We start from the raw sequence: 18,196 nt of genomic DNA, 5'->3' as shown, positions 1-18,196 counted from the left end.
CTTCGTTTCTAGCCTCAAATCACCAGTCCCTCTTCATCCTCCACTACCATGAAAGAATACTGAAAATAATCCCAAGAGACCCACTACACTTCCTTTTAGCATACAAATGAATTTTGACCACCTTGACCCATCTACTCTGCCAAACGAGTCATCCTTCTGCCGTCAACGCTGATTCACTGAACAATCCTTTTTACTTAAATCTCCCATCTAGAAGTTACCTTCTCACTCCTTCTTTAGATGTCACTCCAAGAACACATGACATTCTAGAACAGAGAAGTTTTGAATACTCATTAGTAGCAATGTTCCAGTCTCACAATCTGGACTGAAATAACTCAAGATGGAGAGCCCCAAGATACGCAGACTTTTAACAGAAATGTACATTAGTGCCTAATGGCAAGTACGCTCAACTCCAGTCATGCCAAAATAGCTATATCTCCTTCCCCACTGCCTTCAATATCCTCACTCACATCCTTCCACATTACTTAACAAGGGTATATGTCACTATATAGAGGAAAATAGCTATCCATTTTCTCAATCCCTTTTGTTCAGAAGCATTTATTTCTGTTTCTATCTCCCTAGTTAAGCTTAAAGTATTTTTTGGTAGGGAAGGGCCATGTCTTCAATTTCCTGGGAAGGTACACAAATCAACCAATCAACCAACCAGCTGCGTGTAACCTGGGCAAGTCATTTAACTTCTCTGGGAGTCAATTTCCTCATCTAAAAAATAAAGAGCTTATAAGAGTCAATGGCCTCTGAGGTTCCCTTCCAGCTTGGCATGCTGGAAGGACAGGGAATGTGATTTCATTTGGCATAGGGAACTACCAGGTGAGGAAACTCCTATCAATCCAGTACACCATTTTCTCTGCAACATCATCTTAGAGAGTTCCTATTAAGTGATTTTTAAGCACTAACTTATTACCAAGCACTTGGGCTAAGCTCTGCAAATTCAGAGAAAGAAATCACTATCAGTTCTTTTCCCTAAGGAGCAGAAACATGTGCACACTAACTACAGACAGGCTATAGAAAGAGTAGGAAAGGTAACGTTGCAGAGAAGGCACCAGCATGTAAAGAACCAAGTATGAGTCTGAACATGGCAGGCATTATTTAACCTTCCAGCATTATCAGTGGCCTGATCCAAAGTCTACTTCATTCTTCTGATGGAGTTCTCTAGCTCTCTGACGTGGTCCATCAGTCTTTTCTTGCTAAACTTCTCCTAAACGGATACACACCTTGTTTACTTTACTCTGACAACAACGCCCCCTTTGATGTGGTTTGGGAAATTTCTAGTCCTCCATTCTGCCTGCTCAGCATAGATGATGTCCACATGTCCGTCTTCCACTTCCATGCTCTTCCCCACTGAGATACTGACCATACTTACGTCTCTGACGATTATCTTTTTTCCTTCTTTTCTCCCAAACATCATTCCAGATCTAGGTCTCTAGCTGGTCCTAACGAGGCCCACATTTCAAACTGCCTAACCAGCTTCAGGTTCACCTCCCCTCAATTTCAACCTCACAAGGAACTTCTAATGGAGCACATCAAGATTCTTTCCCAAGGATGGAGTTTCAGGATCTTTTTTAAATTATCTCATTGACCACAAAGCTCCTCCGGTATTCCTTATACGATACGGATGACTCTTGCTGTTCACTTGTTTTAGTAGTGCCCAACTCTTCGTGAGTCTATTTGGGCATTTTCTTGGCAAAAACACTGGAATGGTTTGCCATTTCCTCCCCCAGCTCATTTTATAGATGAGAAACTGAGGCAAACGGGGTTAAGTGACTTGCCCAGGGTCACACAACTAGTAAGTGAATCAGACCAAATCTGAACTCAGGTCTTCCTGATTCCAGACCTGTTGTTAGTCTATTTACTGTGCTGTCCTTGGTAACTCTCCACATATATCCAAAAGATCAGCCTTCAAGTTTCACTTTATAACAAAAAGATCCCATTAAACATCTAGCATGATTTCTTAACATAATAGGTTCTCTATATGTGGCTATTGATTGACTACATGATTACAACTCATGGAATAATGGGTGGGGTGTTGATCTTAGAGTCAGGAAGACCAGGAATAAAATCTCACCACAGAAATGTATTAGCTGTATGACCCTGGGCAAGTAGTTTGATATCTCTGAGCTTTTACTTCCTCATCTGTAAAATGAGGAGGTTGGACTCAATGGTCTCCAAGTTCCCTTTCCAGCCTGGCACAGAGTAGGGATAGGGACTAGAAGCATGATTTCACTGGTATATGGAACTCCCTGAGAAAGAAACCTCCTTTAGTTCCTTCAATGTAACTTAGAATCTTAAGAGTGTTGCCTGGAACACTATTTGCCAGTACTTTGTTGGATCAGAAACCAATTACAAATGCCAAAGCCCAGATCTCCCATGGTGTGTTAGGGTAGCTAATGTCTGTTACTACTCTTGACAAAATGTTTCTAAAAATCACTAACAGATGAAATAAGATTGCCTTCAAGCAAAAAAGGGGTCAAGAAATCATAATGACAAAATGTAAGGATGGGGATATAGGTCATGTCCACCTCATATAGAAATGAGACTACTACAACTGCTCATTGACTTAGAAAACCACAAATTAACTTAATTTATTTTGACTGAATTATTATTTACTTAGTTAAACAGTTCCCAATTCCATTTTAATAGTTTCAGGGCACTCAGGAGTTTTGCAATTCCCCTTGTCAGTGCTTCCGGTTTGAAACTGTTGATGTAGATGATAGGAAAAATTCCAGAGAATGCTCATTCTTATTCTACATAAGAACATATTTGTAAATGACTTTTTCCCCTTGTCCAGACCTGTGAATTCATTGAAATATAGACTAATGCAATGAAGAAACTCCCTACGCCAATGTGGAGCAACAATAATTTTGAGACTTGAGTCTTGGAAAGCTGGTAGAGACTCCGGGACTTTCAATAACATTCTCAGGGTGAGACAGCCAGCATGTGGCAGAAACAGGACCTGAAGCCAGGTCTTCCTGAGTCTCCCATTTGTTATCAGGTCGTGCTGTCATTCCAAACCTTGACATCACTCTGCAGGAAAGGTTCTTGGCCAACAGTCCCTGGTAATCATACCATAAACACAGCTGTCTTGGAGTAAAACAAACAGTGGGAGGGTTTGTTTTGGTTACATGCCTCACTACAGAAGAAGGTTTGTTTCAATACAGACAGCACAAGTAACATACCTGGCAACAGACTGCATGACTTTGGAAGAAGTGTCCTTAATGGTGTCTTTGAGGTTGTCCTTTAGGTTGCTAAAGAGCCTCCCTGCGCCTCCTTTCACCATGTCAAGCAGACCTCCACCATAGTTGGATTCCATGTCTGGAGATGAGGCACCTGAAAAAGGAAAAACGGGAAAGGAAATAAAATTAACATCAGAGCAAAACAAAACTGAGTCCCGACAAAAGCCAGACATTCCAGACTGTGATTTACCGTCTTCGCTCCAAAATTAACATATTAGTCTGATATAGCTGACTCTACAAGAAGCACACCTAAAGATATGTTTGGAGTAACCGCAAGTCCCATCAGGCATATCTCTATACAACACTGAGGACTCTTTCTTGTTGTTCAGTTGTAGGGAGTAAGTTTAACTAGGCTTGGAGGATATCCAAGCCACTGGAGCACTAAGTGTCTCTATCAAGTGCCAAACTATGGGCTCCTTTGGTACTAGTTGCTAGGGCTATTCCTCCTGCCAGATGTCTCAGTTGGGTCTATAAAAGGACAAGAGTAGTCAGACCATAGGAAAGAACAAGGGACAACACTGTTCCATCGTTGATCCCACCAGGATTCCTTATCCTGATAGCAATGACAAAACCACCTCTTCCCTGAAGTAGTGACCCCTGCCACCCACAGCCTGTTTTTGATCAGTCCTAGCAAGAACAAGAATGAAATTCCCTATTCACATCAGTCCCTCAACATTTTTTCACCTGGTTGCACTATGTTGGGATGTCTCTGATGTCTTCACCATGCCTCATGAAGCTCACTGTTGGAAAAACTTCATCATCTTATAATATCTCAGCAGCCCTGATATTCTACCTCATCACCAGCCTCTGCCTCTCTGATTGGAAAATGGGTCCATGAAGCCCCAAGCCTACATATAAGGAAGCAGCTCAGCTGAGAGGTCTCATTTCTTACCTGGCTGCCCAAATCTGGGACATTTCCAACTTTCCCACCATGCAAAGTGAGGTTGTCTTAGAGGGCAGGGATTGGCTTTCTTGCTTGCTTGTTTTCCATCTTTCTTGCTTGCTTGTTTTCATCTTTCTACCTTTCTTTGTACCTGTATGTTCAGCACTAAGCACAGTGCCTGTCACATGGTAGGTGCTTAATAAACATTTATTGACCAACAGATTGACCTCTACCCACTCATCCCTGCTCATTTATTGCTTGCTTCCATTATGATCCCAGAAAGAAGCTCTTATAAATCATGTCCACAGATCCAAGCCATCACCAGGTTCAATAGATAGTCGAGCTCAGATTCACAGAGTCACCCTCCCTTCACAGCTCTGATTAAAATATCATAAAAACCAGTGTGATAAAGTGCTAGATGATATAAATAGATTTAGCTCCACAGAGTGGAGAAAAGGATTCTGAGGTTTATTCTCATGTGACATGATGTATTGCCACAATTGTGTAAAAAATATCCCCAAGTTAGAAGCCAAATTTTTTCATCACCTCTAATATGGTGATTACTGAATCTGGGGGGAGCGGGGAGGCAGGGAGAGAAATTTTGCACTAGCTCATTTCCATCAAAAGTTATGTTTCCAACTAGGACTCCCTGCCCGAGCATTGTTCTAAGAGCTGACACCAGATTGATGACCTAGGGTGCTCTCTTCATCTCTATTACATCCCAGAATAGAATTTTAAGGCACAAAACTATTAAAAGACATAAATATCTCCTGGTGATCTATGAATCAGATGCTTGCATCCCTCAAATTGAACTTAGTCCATTAGAGCCCTACAACACTATTGGATCTGAAATGGCCACCAGAGTCCATTTATTATCTTGATACAGTCAAATTATAGAAAATGGAATAGGACACAAAGGATAATAGGAATGTTATTATATTTTTGGACTAATGATTTTTTAAAGTGAACATGCATACTGTTCCAGATCAGATCCATGAAAGGAAGACCAAAAAAGCTTGGAATGGATATTTTAAGGCCCAGTCTAGCTAAAGAAATAGATAGATAAGTTTCAAGATACATCAAAGGAAAAACAAGAACTCTACCCTCAGACATTAACACCAGTCTGCCTGAGAAAAGCTATGTCTAGGCTGATAGAGGCTATATGTTCTTGTAAATAAATTCACTTTCTAAATGCTTTAACAAATCTAAATCTAGACTTGGGAATGGTGCTGAGAATGGGGAGTGATCAATATGCTTACTTGATAACATTCCCTTTCCCAATGTGAATTTGAATTAATATTTGGGGGGAAAGGTGGTCAATGAATCTAAATAGGTAGTTTTCAAAAGAAGAAATGCAACCTATCAACAACCTTGATCTTATTTTTTAATTATGTAAAACACTTCCATATTAATCATTTGGTACAAGAAGACTGAATAAAAGAAAAAATGAAAGAAAGTGAAAAATCGCATGCTTCAATCTGTATTTAAACAATATTACTTCTTCCTCTGGAAGTAGACAGTATGCTTCATCATTAGTCCTTTGGGATTGTCTTAGATTATTTTTATTGCTGAGAATAGCTAAGTCATTCACAGTTCTTCATGAAACAATGCTGCTGTTACTATGTACAACATTCTCCTCATTCTGCTCACTTCACTGTGCATCAGTTCATGTAAGTCTTTCCAGGTTTTTCTGAAGTCCTCTTGCTTCTCACTTCTTATAGCACAATAATATGCCATTACTCATACACCACAGTCTGTTTTGCCACTTCCCAGCTGAGGTACTTCCCTTTGATTTCTGATTGTTGACTAACCACAAAAACTACCACAAAAAGAGTGGCTATAATTACTTTTGTACATATAGGTCCTTTGCCCCTTTTTGGATGCCTTTGGGATATGGACCTGACAGTGGCATTGTTGGATCAAAGGGGCACAGAGTTTTATAACCTTTTGGGCATAGTCCTAAACTGCTCTCCACAAATCTTGGATCAGTTCCACAATTCCACCAACAGTGCATTAGCGTCCCAGTTTTTCCACACCTCCTTCAACATCCAATATTTTTGGTTTTTGTCACATTAGTCACTCCAATAGGTGTGAGGTAGAGTTTGTTGATTGTTCAGAGTTGGTTTAATTTGCATTTCTCTGATCAATAGTGGTTTAGAACATTTTTATATGAATACAGATAGCTTTAATTTCTTTGTCTAAAAGCTGCCTGTTCATATCTTTTCACCATTTATCAATTGGGGAATGACTTGTATTTTTATAAATTTGACTCAGTTCTCTATATATTTGAGAAATGAGGCTTTTATCAGGGATGCTTGTTGCAAGCTTTCTGCTTTCCTTATAATTTTAGTTGCATTGGTTTTGTTTGTGCAAAAGTTTTTAAATTTTATATAATTAAAATTATCTGTTTTGTTTTCTATATCTTCTTCAGTCCCTTAGTTCTTCCTTTATCATAAGCGTGACATAGACATGGACTATTCCATGCTCTCTTAATTTGCTTATGATATTACCTGTTATGTGTTAATCATGTGCCCATTTTGACCTTATCTTGGTATATGGTATGAGATGTTGGTCAGAACTACACTTTAGAAAAAATCACCTTGTCTGTTGAGTGGTGGTGGAATTGAATTGAGAAGAGATTTGAGAGAGGGAGAGTGGTTAAAAGAGTCCAGTGAAAGGTGATGGAGATCTGAAAGTAGGGCAGTGGTTGTCTGAGTGGAAAACTGTAAATACATGTGAACAATGTCACAAAAGGCAGAAAGAACAAGATTTTGCAATAGATTGTACGTGTGGGTTGTGTGAAGGAGGAGTAGAGGAGATTGGAAATTGTGAATCTAGGTGACTAGAAGGATGGAGGTACCCTGGACAGCAATAGAACAGTTGAAAAGTGGGGAGAGTGTGATGGACAAGATAAGTTCTGTTTTTAATATATTTATTTTGAGATGCTTTTTGAGAAGTATAAAAGGTAATTAATGATGCAGACCTGGAGTTCATGAAAGAAGTGAGGGCTGGATCCATAGATCTGGGAATCCTCTGCATAGAGAATTGAATCCTTAGGAATTAATGAAATCACCTTAACAGAAGTAGGCAACCCATGAGGAACATTCCAGTTGGTGGGCATGGCCTGTAGAACCAACAAATAGAATCTGGAAGGAGTATCCCAACTGGGATAAAAAGAACCACAGGAGAGCAATACTATGAAAACCTAGAAAGCAAAGACAATCCAGGAAGAGATAGCCATCATCAGGGTCAAAGGGTGCAAGGAGGTCAAGAAGGATGAAGACTGGGAAATGGGCATTAGATTGACAGTGAAGAGATCACTGTGAACATTGGAGAGAAAAGTTTCAGTTGAATGATGAGGACAGAAGCCAAATGCAGAGAGATTAGAAACAAGTAAGAGATGAAGAAATGAAGGCATCCGTTGTGGACAGCTTTCCCAAAGGGTTTAACTGAGAAAAGGAAATGAATCAGATTACAGCTAATAGGGACAATCAGATCAAACAAATCTGGTTGTTTTTTTTTAAAGCATGGTGGAAAAAAAGGTAGGTAAGAAGTAAGGGAGTGCCTCATAGATAGGGAGAGACTGAAAATTAGAGAGAGTGGGGATAATGACAGCAATCTTTTGAAGTGGATAAAATGGAATGGAAGCAAAGATACTTATAGAGAGGTTTACTATGACAAAGAGAAGGACCACCTCTTCATCAGAGGGCCAAGTTAAGGTCAAGATGGAATACAAAGATGGCTGAATGACATGAAGTAAAGAGAGGGGAAGAAATGGGGAGTTTTGGGTAAATTGCTTCCATTTTGGGGGGGTAGGGGAGAGGTGGAGGATGAGGCAGGACTCTCAGCTGAGAGGGTAAAGAGTGAGGAGAGGGTGCTGAGGGAAGTATGAGGAGGGAAAAAATGGTTGAAATAACTGTAATTGTCAGCTAAATAGTATATTAATTAGGAAAGTGTGAAAAGCTTACCTTGCTATAATGAAGGCCCAAATTATGCAACCTAAGTTTGTAATGGACCCAAATGATGCAATTTCATGATTTCTCCAAACCACGGAGGTCTTACCTTCATGCAATCAGCTAGAAGGGGCTTTGGTTTCGCTCCCAAATGAAGCAAACCCTTAAAGCCAATCCCACTGGGGTATGGGTAGGGGAGACTACTGGGGGAGGTAGATAGGAGGGATAAGGGAGACACAACCCTATTGGCTCTTCAAGAACCACATTTGAAAACAAGGTGCTATTGAGGCAACTTGCTCATCTGATATTCTCTCTGGTCCAGCGTCAACCTTCTGACCCCACCGTCAAAATCACCTAGCTTATACCTTCTCAACAACGAGCACATTTGCTCTGTGAATGGTTCACTTCAGTCCCCACACTAGCCAAACTCTCCATTTACTAAATCTGTGCTCTGTTCATTGGGCTATCCAGAAGTTATTAACTAGCTTACTTTTCACTTGTCAGCTAAGGGACCCTAACATGTCAAGGCAAAGTCACATCTACCTTTAGCCATTGCTGATTTTAAAATAAAACAGCCTACATTCAGGTTACATATTTAGTGTCTAAAAGAATCAGCCTGAGATCCCCAAATTAGAGATGATTTTATCTGTGCTTTGAAAGAGTCATTTCTTTCCATGCTTGGAATATTCTCCTTCCTCACCTCCACCTCCAGGTTTCCTTCAAGACTCAGCTCACATCCCACCTTCTTTCCCAGTACTTAGTTGTTTACAAATTGTCTCCTCAACTAGATTGTGAGCTCCCTGAAGACTACCTTTGCCTTTCTTTTAGATACATCTCCAATCCTTAGCACTAAATATTTAAAAATGATTGTTGAATGACTGACATCCAGAGTGACAAAAAAAGTCATGTAAATCAGAAGAGAATCCTGGTCTCCAGCTTGGTAATATAAACATCAATAACCATTTGAAGATCTTTTTAAGTGCTGACTAATGAAATTACTTTCCATATTAATACAATTTAGAGATGGTTCTTTCTCTGAGGTACTTCTGATCTGACCTTAACAGGATTCATATGGCTGAGCTGGGAAAAATTGACTTGACTTCCTTTCATCTAGATCACCATGAGCAACATTTCACCTCAGTAGGCACTGTAAGGTGAAACGAAGAAAAAGGATAACACATTATCGCCCTCAATCTCTTCTCACAAACCTCTTCCTTCAATCAGGAAGCAATTACTAAGCACCTGCTATGGGTTAGTCACTGTGCCTCAACTCGTGAGCACTGAGTCAATGCATGAAAACAGCGTGCAAAGACAAACATATTGGGGGTAAACTATATATGGGGGGGGGGGAGAATCACAAAAACCACATTTAAATTTCACTTGATGATGTAGGAGTAGTTCTTTCTAGATGGAATTTTCAGAGTTGGAAAGGCCCTCCATCCAAGGTAGATTTTTTAACAAGCATCACCCTATAAGAAGCACAGTTCTGGGAGAAGACCAGGTTCAGATCCAATCTCTGCCATATCTGTGACCTCTTAACCTACGTGAGCCTCAGTTCCCTCATCTATAAAATGAGAATGCTTAAAAATATGTTTCCCAGGTCTCTTTTCAACTCTAAATCTACGACTTAAAATCTACTGTATTAATATACCTGCAGGCAGCCATTCAGCCTTTGTTCAAAGGCCTTCTTTGAAGGGGAACTCACCCCTTAGGGAGGCTGCTCATTCTGCTTTCGGAGGCTTCTTAGGGCCAGAAAGCTCTTCCTTAAATCAAGTCTCAATTTGTCTTTCTACAACTCCCATCCATTGCTTCTGGATCTGCCCTCTGGGGACAAGAAGATCTCCTCTAAGCTGTTTTCCAAAGCATAACTCTTCAAATTTCCAAAGACACCAAGTTCTACTGTCTAAGTCTTCTCTATGACGAACATCCCTGGTTTCTCCAACAGATTGTCACCTGGCTCAAGGCCCTCCCTAATCCTGGTTTCCTTCTTCCAGATGTTCTCCATGGTTTTTTATGCCTTCCTGAAATGTGGCACAGTCAGAGGATAGAAGCATTCTCTGTAGAAGTAGACTAGGCAAAGTGGCCTTAAATATTCCACTTTCTCTTCACTCAACATTCTTTAACTTCATTTAGGAGCTCCATTGCTCCTGACTTGATATGGTATGTGGCCACAAAATCATTCTTCCATCATGGCCTACAGAAAGTAATTAAAGACCACCCACAAGCCTCTGTAAGTATCATGAGCCTCCTTCCACTTATCAACTAGAGGACCAAGAGCTTTCCAGGAACATTGTTCAATACCTTAGTGTACTTAAGGGACTCATGACATGATTTCGTGACAATACCAAAGGAGGCTCAACTCTGGTGTAATTACCTAGGAGGATAGAGTACGTGAAATACCTCAGAGAGGAGAGCAGGTGACTCTTTTTATAGTGTGAGCAGAAGCCAGACCTAAAATATGTTATCTCCAGGGGGTAGTTCTTCCTCTTCCTCCTCCACCTTCAAAGAAACAGATCCACAGGGCATAATATGGATTCATACACCACTTGTCACTGTGAGTTATAGCTCCATAGGACTCAAGATAGGCCAGTTTGGGGAGTGATTAATGAACCAAACTTCAGCAAAACAATAGAACAAGGCCCATTAATATTCCCTATCACTTCTAGGCTATTTGTCCTTTTTCTTTTTTAAAACCATGTGGCTACAAGGCTTCTCTTCCTGGATTACACGAAAGCTGAGGTTGATGGGCTCAAGACCAGATTTGCCAAACAGGACCTACGTGTTGTCCAAAATCCTCTAATGCTTCCTTGGCATATCGTTGGCTGTAGGACAAAAGATGTCAGAAGTGAAAACTAGCATTTCAGGGCAGAAGGCATAATCATGAAGGTTTATGTGATATCCCTGATCTTTATATTTTCCAGTAATTAGAGAACTGACTCATAACAAACTGTTAGGATAATTTAGCTTGTTTTAAAATGAAACCATATTTAAAGCACTCTGCAAAGCTGAAAGCACATGTTGTTGTTACAGTCTAGGGATGATATAGTGGCCTCTAAAGTCTGTGTAGTTCTGAATTCTGCACCTTTAGGAAGAGCATTTTACATGAAAACTTATGAATTCAATCACAGTTGCTCTAACCCCCCAGTTAGGAAAATTACTACCATTTAGGCAGAAATTGGGCTCACTGTCTAAATTTACATTTTTATCTCTCAAATTAATCTCTGGCCATTTGTGTGACAGGCAAAATTCAGTTACTGAAAATGCTTGGGAAATGAAATCAGAATAGGTCATATTATAGTGTTTGTGCATAAACAAGCATCAGCAGGGGACTTGAAGGAAAAAGCAAAGTCCTCAAGACTCTGTCCCACTGGTGGCATTAGCTCACATTCTAACGGGAGATAACACACATGGAAGGCTTCAACTACAACTGCTATGGAAAGGTCTCATGGTCCTTAGGGCACAATGGCAAAGCAGATGTTAGTGCTTCGTCTTCGATCTTACGTCCAGCGATAATATTATATCTGTTTTTGATGTTGAACCCCTGGACAAGGCCAAAGACTTTAGAGGCAAAAATTTTCTGTTCTGGGTTTTCAGTAGCTATGTCTATGGTACCTGCAGGAGCAGTCCACAGGCTACATCTTCATGAGGGATGCTTTCTCAGGATAATGGCTGAGGGCACTGGGCTGGAAACACTGCTGCTCCTGATGCTCTTGGTCCTGGGCTGCCTCTACTGAGGTCTGAATGGAGATGGGGTCAAGGTGATAGTGATGATTTGACCTGCCTGGCAGTAGTTCCTGATCACAGTGATGAGGAAGTTTAGCCCTTTCTCCTCAGTGATCTCTACCCTCAATGATATCTGCAGAGATGGGGCTGCATGCAAGACTACTGCTTGGGTTGGGGCTGGGTACAGGGAACTGTCATTCAGAAGACTTTTGGGTTCACAGTTCTAGGTAGTCTCCATCAAGATGGTCATGGTGGTGGTGGTTTATCTTGCCTGATACATGCTGATTCCTGGTCTCTTCCTCAGGATGTGTTCACAATCAGTTCTTATTGTTTCAGTCAAGAAGCATTCTTACCCAACAGAATAATTATTTTTAATTGGGTGAGATAATCAATGGAACTCTATCCTTTCAGACTCATATGGGAATAATATCCAGAAATAATAGGAAAAAATATTGACTACTTTGGGATATTAGAAGAAGGACGATGGAAGATGGGTATTTGAAGGAATAATTGCTCATGTCACATGAAGAATTTCAAATCTTACAGTGAATCAAATGGAGGCCCACCATCACCAAAGCCATAACTAGCAAATTGTCTGTTTTATGAATGGGGTGAATAACACATACACCTTTTGGGGAAGGAGGGAATAATGGAGATCCTAGGAGACCATAAAGCACTACTGGGAGGAAGAACAGGGTGGGGCAGGAAAGGTCTTCATTATTCTAAACAATTACTTTTTTCCAAGATCATCTCCCAGTTGTCTCTACATGACAAAAAGAATGAATATGTGAATAAATCCTCTTGCTCTGGTGCACAGCCCGGTTACATCCCTGCAGTTTGGACTCTGACCTTTTTCACACACCATGAAATCTCAATTCCCGAAAGTCCAAAATTGAGTGAAGAAAATGGGAAAGTCAATTGCATGAACCAAGGCCAGATGAGCACTGATCTGGATATGCTGGGAAGGAGTTTCTACTTCAGATACCGGGTCAACACAATGGCTGCTCAGATTCTTTGATTCTATCATTCTGTGAATCAATCAAGAAGGATTTATTAGATATCTACTCCGTCTTAAGCGCTCCATTAGACAATGAGGATACAAGTAAAAGCATGAAACAATCCTTGTTTGTAAAGAGCTTACATTCTAATGGGACAATGTGAACTGTGAATTGCTCCATATCATCTATTCTTATAAAAGGCAGGCTACACCTAAAGGACGTTGATGAAACGTCAAAAGTCCTCACAGAAAAGAAACACATCCCTCACGATCCCTCCCTTCTCTTGATCTTGTATCCTCACTTCCAAAGGAAATCTATTGAGAAACACAAATCCTCTGCATTCACTGAGGGAAGTCAGAGATTCCAGTGGTCGCCAGTATGTGGTTTCTCTTGGCATCATCATCAAGGAAGATCGGAAATAAATATGATGTTTATAGGGCCAAAGATTAAAACAACAGAGAGAGCCAGAACACAACTTGCCAGTGCAAGGTGGCCAGCAAATGACAATGCCATAAAACCCCAGCACTCTGGATCCCCAGAACTCATCAGTCCAACCCAAAACTGATTCTAAGGGGTTTGTTTGGTTTTTCCTTTCTTTTTTTTCCACTGGGGAGGGTGAGGAGAAAAAAATGGATTTTTGTCCATTAAAAAAATTAAATTTTATTTTAAAGAAAGAACTCTCTCTACCACAACCCCAGTGAGTTTGCTTAAAGTTTAAAATATTCAATGTTAGCTTAAAGCTTTCCCGTGATAGGAACCTCACTACCTCCTGAGAATACCCTTTCTGCTTTGGAAGGGACTAGTGAGATTGTTTAAAGGAGTTTCCTTGCCTCAAGCTAAAATCTATTTCTCTGCAGCTTTTACCCTTGGTTCCTAGTTCTTCTCTGGATCCCTCACAAAAAAAATCTAATCCCACTTCCATAGGATGACCCTTAAATATCTGAAGACAATTATCATGCCCCCCCCCCATCCTCTCTTTTCTAGATTAAAAATCCCCATTCCTTCCATCAATTTTTGTAAAGTGAGTTTTCAAATTATTTCACTATCCTATTTGCCCTCGCCTGGAAGTGTTAGAGCTTTTCAATATCCTTCTTAAAATCCAATGTCTAGAACTAAAAGCAATAGCCAAAGTGTATATACTGCCTACCTTGTATTGGATCCTATGCTTAGGCTTAATGTCCACGAAGATGAAAGGATTCTGTAATGGATGACACATTCAGTTCTATTTAGCAAACGTTTAATAAACACCTACTATATGTAAAGCCCCTAAATTTTAACTGGAACTGACCTCAGTGACCAGATATCTAGTTGAACCAGCTCATTTTATGGATGAGGAAATTAAGACTCAGGAAGAATCATACTCACACCTCCCTCATTAATTTCTTTTTTATCTCAAATTTATCCCTATTAAATTTCATTGTATTATAACTACCCCTTCCTATTGAGATCTTTTTCGTCCCAAATCTGACATCCAACACATAAGCTAGCCCTTTCAGCTCCATGTTAGTCATATATGGGCTCTGTATACCATCTCTTCCTGCATCCCAAATTACAGAATCTTGGCCTTGGAAGGGTCATTAAAGGCCATCTAGTCCAGCCCATACCTAGCCAAGGAGGCCCCCTCCAACATGGTGGACCACGAGTCATCTAGTATCTTCTTAAGAATCATGGGGTTGGGAGAGGGAGGGTAAAGGGGGACCAATTACTTTCCAAAGTGGATCATTCCACTTATGGACAGTTGGAATTGTTAGATTTTTTTGTCCTGACACAAATATGAAATCTGTCTCTAAAACTTCCCCATCACTGCTTGTTCTACTCTCTGTAGCCAAATAGAAAAAAGCTAATCCTACTCTCACAGGCCAGCTCTCCTAGTAGATCATATTTTCCTCCCCAGTCACCTCTTTCCAAGTCTCAGCATCTCTCCTTCCTTCAGCTGTCTCTCCTAAACAATGATATCCAAGACCATCACTTTCTTTACTGTCCTCTTCTGGCTAATCAAGTTCCTTACTGCATAGGTATAGAGGGTCAGAAGGAATGAGCATTGGACCTGGAATCAGGAAGTCCTGAGTTCAAATGTGACTTCAGATACCAGCTGTGTGAGCCAAAGTACCTTTATCCACCTCAGCCCCCTTATCTGCAAAATGACAAGTATAATAGAACCTGCTTTCCTGGCTTGTCCTGAGGATAAAATGAGATGATATTCATAAAGAGCTTTGTAAACTTTAAAACATTATAAATGTTAGCTGTTATTACTATAAGTGACACCTAGAACTGACCACAATTCTTCAGATAGGGGGTTTGACCAAGACACAGAAGTACAATAGGACTATGAGGTCCCTAGTCCTGTATACTATGAATCTCTCAACACAATGCAAGATTGGGTTACCATTTTTGGCTACTCAGAATCACAGAGATCATTCATATTGGGGATACAGTTCATTAATATTCTGATAACTTCTTCAGACAAATTGCTATGTGGCCATGTCTTCCCTTTCCCCTCATTTTTACTTGAAAAGTGAGTTGGGAGGGGGGGGTGTTTGTTTTTAAACTGATATCAAGACCTAACTTTTAACCATATTGAATTTGGCCTTATAAGATTTAGCCCAATATTCCATCCTGTCCAGACCTTTGAGGGTCTCCTGTCTCATCCAATATATTAGCTCCTCTCTCCTAGTTCTGGGTCACTTGCAAATTTAGGAAGCATTGCATCTGTGGCTGATTCCAGGTCATTAATAAAGATATTAAGCAGTAGTGGGTTAAGGATAGATTCATGGAGGGCCGAGGGCTTTACTGGAGGCCACCTACCAATAGGATATCAAAGTATGAGGACTACTCTGTCTTTGGCCACTCAATTCCAATTATACTTCTCAAGCATATTTCCATCTTTCCATCTTCAATCAAAGAATAACAAATGCTTTACTAAATGCTTATCAAATGCTTTGCTAAAGTCTCAATAAACTATATATCTAGAGCATTTCCTTGAACTATTTAACTGTCAAAAAATAAAACAAGGCTAGGCTGACATGACCTGTTCTTGATGAAGCCAGCCTGACTCTTTTTGCTTCCTGTTTCAATTCAAGCAAACAAGCACCTACTATGTGCCAGGCACTGATTTAGGCACTGTGAACACAACAACAAAAACAAAAATGTTGGCATTTAAGGTGTTTATATTCTATTAAGGGAGAGATTGTTGCTGCCCTGTCATTTTTCAGTCATTTCTAACTCTTTGTGACCCCATTTGGGGTTTTCTTGGCAGAGATACTGCAGTGGTTTGCCATTTCCTTCCCAGATCATTTTACAGATGAGGAAACTGAGGCAAATAGGGTGAAGTGCTTGCCCAGGGTCACACAGATAGTAAGTGTTTGAGGCAGCTTTGACTCAGGCCTTCCTGACCCTAGACCCAGTGCTTCATCCACTGTACCACCCAGCCACCCCATTAAGGGAGAGATCAATCAGTTACCAAGCATTTCTTAAGCACCTAACCATACACCAGACCATGAGAGTATAAGCATCCTGTGGTACTGAGTATACAAAGGCAAAAGGAAATATAGTCCCTGCCTGCAGGGGGCTTACATTCTCCTTCTTCCTTTTGTAGACTTCCAGGAGCATTTTCTTTGATAAAATATTCTAGCATTTTTCCAGGAATTAATTTCAAGCTTGCAGACCTAGAGTCAACAGACTTCACTTTCTTCCTTTAGAAAATGTAGATATTCGTCCTCCTTTAGTCCTGTGGCAACTCTCCATCCTCCAGGATCTTCCAAAGGACATTAACAGTGGCTGAGCAATATCAGTCACTTCTCTTAGTATTCTTGGATGCAGGGTTTTTGGTCTTCTGACAAACTGGGTAAGGGCAGCTAGGTGCTGGGTTACCATCTCCCTACTTAGCTTGAGTTTCAACTCCCTCTTAGTCATTTTTGTTCTGACCTTTCAAGCACAGAGAGTTTCTCCTTGGTAGAGAAAAGATAAACAGAACAAGAGCTTAGTTCTGCCTTCTTTCTGTCATGTGGTTTTGGAGCCACAACCCTGAGCAGGGGTCTTATCTTGTCACTGGTACTATGCCGCCATGCCTCCCCCACCCCTCCCACCTACCCCCACCCCTCTCATAACTAGAATTGGAGAGTTCTCCTTCACTTTAAGGCAATCCCATGCTTTTGCATTCATTTTTTTGCCCACGCTTTTACCTTTTCTATGTACCTTTCAGATATTTATATGGTTAAGTTCCCTGTGTGCTCACATCATCCTCTTCAGACAAAACTTTCCCTTTTCCTCTTTATTAGAAATCTTTTTCTTTGTACTCTCAGAATTGCACTCTTAGGGGCTTCTTTACTTCTCTGATTTTCCCTCTAAAAAAGCAGCATGGTGTAGTGGATAGTGCATTAGATCAGGCATCAGGAAGACTTGGGTTCAAATCCTGCCTCAGACATTGCCTCAGTTTCCTCATTTGTAAAAATGGGGGTGCTTAAGTTTAGCCTCTAACTTCCTTTTCAGATCTAAATTTATTAGCCTATGAATTATAATTTCTAGGATCCCACCTCTATCTAGCCTTTTTCTCAGACCTTTGAACTGCTGGTGCCCTTCCTACTATCTAGTTTGCATTTATTCCATATGTAATTATACATGTATATAATATCTCCACTGGCAAAAATGGAAGCTCCTTGAGAGGAATGATTTGATAAATGTCTATCATTTGATCCTGACCTACATTGTAAGGAAGGGAGGGAGGAAGGAAGGGAGACAGGAAGGCAGGAAAGGAGGAAGGAGGGAAGGGAGGGATGGAGGAAGGTAGGGAAGGAAGGGAAGGAAGGAAGGAAGGAAGGAAGGAAGGAAGGAAGGAAGGAAGGAAGGAAGGAAGGAAGGAAGGAAGGAAGGAAGGAAGGGGGGAAGGAAGGAAGGGAAGGAGGGAGGGAGGAGGGCTATTATCTCATTTAAATGAGTCCAAATAATAATTACTTGCTCGTGGTAGAAAGGCAATATTTTGTACTCTTTGAAGTGGTAAGATTCTCATTGCTCTCCATACCTTTTAGAAATAAACCATCAAGCCCTTTATCGGTATTGCAAGTAGGTCTGATTTTAAAAAGATAGAGCTATAGGGAGAGCCCTGGGGATGTCCACCAGGAATTTGTCCCAGTTATCTATTAATCACCATTCAGAGATCAATTGGTTCTGAGCCCCCATAACTATGTTATCCTAGTTCTGCTCACATCCCCTATCTTGTTCCCAAAGAGAGAAAAACAGACTTTGTCAAATGCCTCGAGGAAATCCAGCTACACTATTGCTCATGGCATCACCTTCTTCTATCACAGTAACCCTGTCAAAAAAAGGCAGGGAGGTTAGTCTGGCAAGATTTGTTCTGAACGAGGCTACGCTGACATATAGCAATCGCCACTTGCT

The 18,196-nt window shown here is 40.6% G+C and overlaps 1 protein-coding gene across 2 annotated transcripts in view; it reads right to left on the bottom strand.

Annotated features, from left to right (window-relative positions):
* DNAJC6 (DnaJ heat shock protein family (Hsp40) member C6) overlaps positions 1-18,196 on the bottom strand; it is a 197,954-nt gene that overhangs the window by 63,327 nt on the left and 116,431 nt on the right. For both annotated transcript variants that reach the window (XM_072649751.1, XM_072649750.1), the window contains one exon: positions 3,192-3,342. In XM_072649751.1, coding sequence (XP_072505852.1) covers positions 3,192-3,342 — 151 coding nt within the window. The remainder of the gene's footprint in view (positions 1-3,191; positions 3,343-18,196) is intronic.

Source organism: Notamacropus eugenii, chromosome 2 (assembly GCF_028372415.1).
Source record: "Notamacropus eugenii isolate mMacEug1 chromosome 2, mMacEug1.pri_v2, whole genome shotgun sequence".
Taxonomy (NCBI): domain Eukaryota; kingdom Metazoa; phylum Chordata; class Mammalia; order Diprotodontia; family Macropodidae; genus Notamacropus; species Notamacropus eugenii.
This window is presented reverse-complemented; position numbering and strand designations above follow the sequence as displayed.